Source organism: Alosa alosa, chromosome 3, assembly GCF_017589495.1.
Source record: "Alosa alosa isolate M-15738 ecotype Scorff River chromosome 3, AALO_Geno_1.1, whole genome shotgun sequence".
NCBI classification, from domain to species: domain Eukaryota; kingdom Metazoa; phylum Chordata; class Actinopteri; order Clupeiformes; family Clupeidae; genus Alosa; species Alosa alosa.
This window is the reverse complement of record NC_063191.1, coordinates 11,349,516-11,357,982: the sequence shown is the minus strand read 5'-3', so window position 1 is coordinate 11,357,982 and position 8,467 is coordinate 11,349,516. Positions and strand designations below refer to the sequence as shown.

The window sequence follows — 8,467 nt, the reverse complement described above, 5'->3', positions numbered from 1 at the left end:
TTAGTTTTATTTAGTATAAAACTAAATAGTCTTTATTGTTCAGTGGTGTTTTTTACTTATATCAATTTTTCTGCTGTAAGTGCATGTTGTGTGTGATGTCTGTATGCTACCGAGACCTTAAATTTCCCCTTGGGGATCAATAAAGTATTCTATCTATCTATCCATTTTAACAACAGCTCACTCTTTGTGTTACACTATTTCATCAGCCATCAACACATGTAACAACAGACAAACAGCAACAACATGAAAAATACTCCACTATTAGATCTCAAAAAATAGAGTTTAATGTCCATGTGCTGTATAACAAATTAAATATATTAGTGTTTACAAAAATGAAACAAATTGGATCATGGGTATACGCATAAACTAAAGGTGTTCTCCTAAACACTAACAACAGTGATAAGGACAAATTCTACTAACATGTAAGCAGTCTTATCCCACAGATCAAGATGCATCCCTCTACGCTACAAAGCAATCACAGACAGAAAAAAGTGGACTGTTTTTTCTCTGAGAAAGTGTGTGGGACAATAACACTGAACAAAAGCAGTCCAGATAAAAATCCTTCTGTAAAGGTGAAGGTTTGTTTTGACTTTCTCGTCTTCCATTATGGGGCAATTTGCGTCACTGACATTTTCCAGATGATTATTTCTCAGCATGTTCCGCTGATTTGGAGCTGCAGTCATTTTTAAGATTGTCACCAAGTAAATACATTGGATGATATACAAATCAGAAAAATTAAAATGAAATCACCGGAACTTTTAAGATGTTTACCCTGGACCAACATCAGTGTTGCATCATACAGTATAGTTTTATTTTTTGTAACTTTTAAAAACCTATCTGCTGTTTTCTGAAACTGTTTAGTCCCTGTCTCCCTGCATTCAAACCTTATTTTTGGCACTTAAATTAACAGAAATTTGCATACTTAAAAGGGTATTCCCCAAAAATAAACAACAACAGGCAAAATTCTCCCCTTTTCTCATCAAAATACTGCACATGAACAGGACAAATCCGCTAGTCCCAGTTCCTGACAGGAGGTATTTAGCGTTCACAAGTTTCAACCTAAGTCGTGCCAGAAGTCAAAGCAAGCAAGTAATCTAGGAGCAAAGATGTCCACACACTTCAGTTCTTGACAACCAAATCCAACAATTAACAAAGCTGGGCTTTCGGCTATACAGCGTCCATTAGGACACCAGCAGCCCAGCTTTGTGATGCTGGACTGGAGAGGACCGAGGGGTGAGGGCATCTCACGCAGAACGCACCATACAGTTTACATGACAGCTTGGCCGGTTCAATACACATGATTGAGAGAACTACAGAACCCTGATATATCATAAGTCACTACTTCCCACCAGTCACAGCATGTGTGATGGATACACTGAACATAGACAACTCCTACAAATATATGCTGCAGTGGAGATGTATGCATTCATTTTTTCTAAAAAAAAACAAAAAAACATGAGAAGTGTTGAGTGCTTTTTTTTCTGAGCTCACACTGCGGACATATTGTACTGAGGATAACAACACTAGTGCATATCAGTTACAAGTCATATTTTGAACATTGGTTTGGAAACTAAGACTATATGGCTACACCAGTAAACAGGGTAAAAATACTCTATAATGGACATTCCGAATGCTCATCAAATTTGGGACAACTAGACACTTTCACAGGGTTGCTAAATGGCAGCTACTGTGTATTGCTCTACTATACTAAGTATTACAACAAGTTATGATAGATAAGATGTGTAACAACGCACTCAAAGCACCCTGCATTTCCTAATAAAGTTATTACTATCATGGATTTTATCTGACTATTTACATCTCGTATTTTTGTTGATTTTTTTCTGTTCGTTTTCTGAAGAATCCCTACACATTTCAGAAACAGCTTCATGGGTAAAATCACATCGGCAATGATAAGATGTCAGCACTCTACACTGCCCTTAATCTATATGAAATACACAGACATCACAACTGACATACAATAAGCTTAGTTCAGGATGAACCTCACCTACATAAAGCCTGTGTTTGTTTTGCTGTGTTTGTTGCATTTTTGCCGACCTCAGTTGTGCCTTCCCATAATCCTATTCTACGCTGCAAATCTTCCATCAGTTGAAAACATTTGTCAATTAAATAAGGGTACCACAGGAAATGTACATAGATTAGTGCTTTCAGTTCGGTACCTGGGCTGCACATGCTTATTTTGTAAAGTACATTTGAGAACGGCCCATGGACAGAAAGCACGTTATAAATGGATTCAGACTGATTTATGTGCACACAAAAACAGTCAAACGATGACACTGAAGCCCTTGGTCTCAGTGAAAATACATTTTAGATACAAATATTCATACCTACACAAGACATTGTTTTAAATAACATCATTTACAACAAACAGTTTAGCATATAAGATCAGATATATACAGTACAGAAGGGACAATCGCGAAAGAGACTGAAGGTGAGAGAGAGAGAGAAATCAAAGGAGAGAGGACAATGCAGTCAATGATAATACAAGTCAGTGATCATACAAAAAACACTGAATTTACTACGGTGACAAAATAAGGTCTCTAGGTACTTTGGCGGGGGAAAAAATAACAAAAAAAATAACAAAATCACGTTTTTCTGAGGCAACGTTGGTTGTTAAGGCTCTACTGTAGCTGTGCTCTTTTAGTATTCACAAACACACAACAGAGTTCATTAGGAGCAAGGTACACAAGAGGGGTGAGGGGGTGGAGTGGGGTGGGGTTGAGGATGCTATCTGGAGTCCTCCGGTTCCGATTTTATGGTCTTTTTCTCAGAAAGGTTGAGTGCGTGTGAGGAATGCTCTGTGCCATTGCCGTTCTCTGGAGGCAGAAACAGAGACATTATATGAGGAAGGTTAGAATATGGCAGCGGCATTCTGGGTATTTTTAAGATGATAACAGGGTTGTGCTGTAAGAACAGTAACCAGAGGCATCTGTTGTAATAAGCTTAAGATAGTAAAGATAGTATTATGGATGCGTGTGTGTGTGCGTGTGAATGTTTGTGTGTGTGTGTGTGTGTGTGTGTATAGTAGGTTTGCTCTGTCCTATGTAAACATACATGAAGGTATCATTTTGAGAGAACATGTAAGATAATGTGTAGCAATCAGTCAATCAATATTTGTGTGCAGTTGTGTGTGTTTTGTGCATGTTTGCATGTATATTTAGGAGGTGGACTGTGTGTGTGTGTGTGTGTGTGTGTGCGTGCGTGCGTGTGTGTGTGCGTGTGTGTGTGTGTGTGTGTGTGTGTGTGTGTGCGTGTGTGTGTGTAAGACACTAACCTTTGGCAGCTGTCTTGCTCTCTGTGTTGGCGTGATGTCTCTTCAGTTCATTGGCCAGTTGCTTGCCCAATGGTGTTTCGCCCTCAGTCCTCTGGCTGGCAACCCGCAGATTCAGTGGTCTCTCGCCTACACACGCACACACACACACACACACACACACACACACACACACACGTCAACACAGGCAAAAAACCCACTACCACGTAAATACATTTCCACCTTGAACCTAGCATTTCCTTACACAAGAAGAAGCCTCTGAAATCTTCAGCTGAGGTCACTACCTGCCTACATCAACACTCAGGGCCAAATATGGCGGCTCCGATGCGTAAGCATAAGCACACACAAACAGTCACTCTGGTGTTGTGGTATAACCGCCTTAATGCACGCGTCACATTAACCTGCGCTGTCTCCTCCTCAACCCTGTGATCTCATACGGGGGCCATTGTGGTCCAAGCACGAGAGGGGGGAGAGAGAGAGAGAGAGAGAGATTGGGGGCCATGACTAACGTCTTTAATTTTCTCGCTTGTTCTCTCCCTTTTTTTCTCTTTTTTAATGTGAAGAAGGAAAAAAACGAGTGAATGCCCGTACAATGCTTTTTAATTAGCCCCAGTGCTGATTCATTTCAGCGGCAGCTCAAGGGAAAAGGAGAGAGAGGGAGTGAACAAGAGAGAGGGAGAGGGAAAAGAGCAAGAGAGAAAGAGAAGGAGAAAGAAAAAAAGAGAGATTGGGAGAGGGAGAGAGAAAGAGAGAGAGACTGACACACCAAGAGAGGGAGAGAAAGAGAGGGAGAGGAACTGATGGTTAAAGAGAGCGAGAGAGAGAAAGAAAAAAGGTTGAAGGAGTTTGAGGTAGCTCGGCCCCAAGGCCACTCAGCTGGAGTAAACAGGCCGTGTGTAGGCCTCTCGCCCACTCACAAGCTGCATCAGGATATGAGGGGTCATTAATGTGTGTGTGTGTGTGTGTGTGTGTGTGTGTGTGTGTGTGTGTGTGTGTGTGTGTGTGTGTGTGTGTGTGTGTGTGTGTGTGTGAGTGTGTAATGGTGGTGGTGGTGGGGGAGTTAATGGGTAAGAGGCTATGGTGGAAACTGCCGTTGGAACACAGAAGACCAGGAAGAGAACAAGGGCAGAGCTGAGCCGTTTGTCTCTAGCCAGAGATCTGCGGTGATGAGAGCCTGCTGGATAAATTAAAAACACAGCTCTGGCTAACCCCTAATCTGAAGGATCAACATAGACCTTGAGTCAGAATAATCACAATTTGGAAAGTGTAGAAGAGATTAGATCCATGATGGTGAACATCAAAGCTCAAATGATGAAAGGAAAGACAGGTAATTACAATCTCTAAAGATGGGGTTCCCCATCTTGCCAAACTCCATATTTTTCTCTCTGAAGTGAAGAGTGACGTAGCTGGTCACTGGTCACGTAAAATCACTGGTCTAACGGAATGTACCTGCTGAACAAGGGCATTCAGACTGATGTGCACTAATTTCAATCAGGTGCAAGAGATGGCAGGCTCTCAGTGCAGAGAGGTTCTCGGAGTGAGACTTAAAAGTTCCACTCTGAAGTATTGACCATTCGTTGCATTGAAGGGACCAAAGAGGCAGGAAAGAGGACAGAACCCACACATCCAACACAGGTGCTACAGCAATGAGTTCAAAATACTGAAAGAGTCACATGCTCTACAAAAGCTTTATGTTGTGTGAGTTTAACGTTGTGCATTAAACTTAAGTTAGAGGTTGTATGCTGCTGTTGTTGTGCATTTAGCAACACGCCCTTACACCTCTAATCTACATCTTTCCTATCAGCTTCAAGATGAAATTGCAGCTGCTGCGTATATCTATGTACATTCATAAGGCAGGATGCTTAAGTACAGTCTCCCAACCTACACATCCCCTCTGAGCATGTCACTTTCAGCTGCCAGGGATAATATGTTTCCCCATATCGCTCTTTAAGAATGAGGTTGTCTGTTATCCAAATCAGTTACATGCATCCTCTTGCTTACTTATGAGATATAGAACATGATACGATGACAGTATCTACCATATGCAGAAGAGGTCAGCTCATGAAAAATGAATGGCCTTGCACGTCTTTGGTCTGCCCACGCACTGAATGAACGAACTGTTGGATTTGCTGCCGTCTCCAGGAGCAAGCAGTGACTGACGTTAACCACAGAGGACTTTTTGAGCCTGGAAACTCCCTTAGTAAGCCCGGCGCACAACGCCTGCTGCGAGCGATCAAGTGTCGGTCTCTGGGCCTCGACCACATGAAAGAGGCCCGAATTGGAGCAAAGATGTGGAGCAGCCAGTGCAGCAGCAGCAGCGCTGTGTGGCCCAGTATGGCCACCGTACGCCCGCGGAGGCGGCAAACGGCAGAGTTGGCTTTCGGGAAATTTAATCATCAATTAGGACACGGAGGCCAGAGAGGTTGCAGATGGCAGCAGAACACGAGTGTCTGTTATGGTTCCCTCTCTCCCTCCCTCTCTTTTTCTCAATCCCTCTCTCTGGTGCATCACTTTTTCACCCACTTTCATCTCAATGTCCTCTTTTCTGTTCTATTCTATCTCTTTTCTGTTCTATTCTATCTCTTTCTGCCTTTCTCTCGTCTTCTTCTGCATTCTCTTGTGCTCTTGCTTTAGCCCTCTCTCCTCTCCCTGTTCCCTTACAGTTTATTCATTCTCTCCTTTCGGCTGCTCTCTCCCTCCCTCTCTCTCTCTCTCTCTGTCTCTCTATCTCTCATTTTACCCCCCCTCCCCCCACTAATCTCCTATTTTGAGCCTCTACACAGGCACTTTAACCTTTTTCTCTCCTCTTTTGTCTCTCTCTCTCTCTTTCCATCCCCTCTCCCCCTCTGCTCATTTTTCTTACTCTTTCTCTTTTTCCACCTCTTTTATCTCTCTCTCTTCTCTTTCTTCTCTCCTTCCACATCCTCTTTATGTGTTTCTCTCTCTCTCCTTCTCTCTTTTTCCCTATTCTCTCTCTCTTTTGTTTTACTCCCACTTATCTGCCACCCACAGCTGACAGATGATCAAATGAAAGTGCAGTAAAAAAGGAACCCAACAGACCAACAGGCCCACCACCAGCTAACTGATAAACGCATAATGCTCTCTGCCTTGGCCACATAGTGATGCGTGTGTATGTGTGTGTGTGTGTGTGTGTGTGTGTGTGTGTGTGTGTGTGCACATACACACGCATAGACAAACTCTCTCTGACACATGTGCACACACACACACACACACACACCAAAGACACTATGGGCGACTAGGCTGCGGAGAACTTTGCACCAAAAACAACACCATCACCACAAACAGAAAACCTTTGGTTTCCCCCTTTTCTCGACTCAACGTTCATAACCAACACACCACACGCACACACCAAACCAGCCAATGAGCAGCCGCCAGAGATGACATCACGCTCCACTGGAGAGGCACCAGATCTTTCTGCTTTTTTATCTTCTGAAACAAAAGCTTGTCCCTCATTCAGTTCACAATCTCTAGACACACCAACCCTATTGATCTCAGTCAGGTGTATTTCTGCCGACACAGCTTTGTGCAATATGGATACAGACATGTGAATTGGTGACTCCAAAGTATAATTATTTTAGTGTTGCAAAAATGTGTCTCAGTGCACAAGCTCAATCACCTAATCACGGTGTCTGAAATAATATCTGTACACTTCCATACAGCTACACTTCCATACACACACACACTTGCATGTCATTTGCCTGAGGTGGAGGTCCCCCAATACCACTAATGACGTTGGGCATCAGCAGTGACCACCGCACACTACATTTACACCTGTGCATTTTATACAAGGTCATTCACGTTGCATTCCAGACAACTTCAGAAGTCAGATGTGACTGAACCTCATTCCCTTAGTGTTAATTTAGCACACCTGAGCCAGTGGACCTGGAGCCTTACCTGTCTGCTCGGCGCTTTTGTCGGCGGTGACTCCGTTGGTGGCCTGTCGTTCTGCAGCGGCGGCGTGCTTGAAGGCGGCAGCGGGGATTCTCCAGTCCAGCGCCTGCAGGCGGTCCTGGGCCGCCGCGTCGTGCAGAATCTCCATCTGCTTCGCTACCAGGCGCTCCAGCTGCATCTGATAGAGGAGGAGGAGGAGGAGGAGGGAGAGGGGGAGGAGGAGGGTGAAGAGGAGGAGGAGAGAGGTAGAGGGGGAGGAGGAGGAGGGAGGGAGAGGGGGAGAGAGGTTTAATGCCCGTTTACGGTATTGACTCAAGTCATCAAACCCTGGTGTCAACACCCCATTACATTAAAACCCCATTAAAACACATGGTACATGCACAACAGAAAAAGAGAAAGATAGAGAGAGAGAGAGAGAAAAAAAAGAGAGAGAGAGAGAGAGAGAGTAAAAGGTCAGGTCAGATTGAGCAGTACACACAGCAGAAAGTCTCTGAGAATGGAGGAGAGAGAAAGAGAGACAAAGTGGGAGGAGACTAACTAACTGACACACATTTGAAGCATACATAATATATACATATATATACTGTGCAGAAAACACTTTTGCATGCATACACTCATAGAAGGACCTTTGCACCCTTGAAAAACATAGCCACTCACACAAAGAGCCTCAGCAGAGACACATACTCATATGTTGGCAAGACACACAAACTGACACAAGCAGATACACAAGGACACACATGTTAACACAGTGGACAATGGCTTGGGTCAACCAGGGAAAGTATACTTGTGTGTGTGTGGACCTGAGCCACACCACTATGGTCCACAGAGGCCTTCTCGGCAGTCTCCAACGCTGACCGTATTTTTCTCTGTGGTCAACGTCCAGTCAAAAACAACACGTCCATTGGAATGATTTCAACCGTTTTTTTAAGGGGGAAATTTTCAGGTGGTCATTTTTTAACGAAAACTCTGTCAAACCTTACCCATAATACATGTTCAAACCATTTTTCTGATTTACATGAGCATATGAAAAGGAGCTTGCTAATTTACTGCAGATAATTAGCGCATGTATCTCTGGCAGACACTGACATAGCTCCACTCAGAGCAAAGAACTGTATAGGACTTAGTCATGCTCTATTCAAACACAGACACAATACACAACAGAAAAGGGAGATACACACATAGCAATAATTATGCTTATATAATATAACAATATTTGAGTGACAATGCCTTTTGTGCTTTTAAGGAGGATGCTGCCGAGTCCCTGGG

At 43.5% G+C, this 8,467-nt stretch overlaps 1 protein-coding gene across 2 annotated transcripts in view; it reads right to left on the bottom strand.

The window, feature by feature from the left end:
* Nucleotides 1–261: 261 nt before the first annotated feature.
* The window catches only part of nab1b (NGFI-A binding protein 1b (EGR1 binding protein 1)), a 23,205-nt gene continuing 14,999 nt past the window's right edge, over nt 262–8,467 (bottom strand). For both annotated transcript variants that reach the window (XM_048240019.1, XM_048240018.1), the window contains exons 6-8: nt 7,205–7,379; nt 3,293–3,418; nt 262–2,834 (exon numbers count right to left, since the gene is read on the bottom strand). In XM_048240019.1, coding sequence (XP_048095976.1) covers nt 2,746–2,834; nt 3,293–3,418; nt 7,205–7,379 — 390 coding nt within the window. In that variant the 3' untranslated portion in view covers nt 262–2,745. The remainder of the gene's footprint in view (nt 2,835–3,292; nt 3,419–7,204; nt 7,380–8,467) is intronic.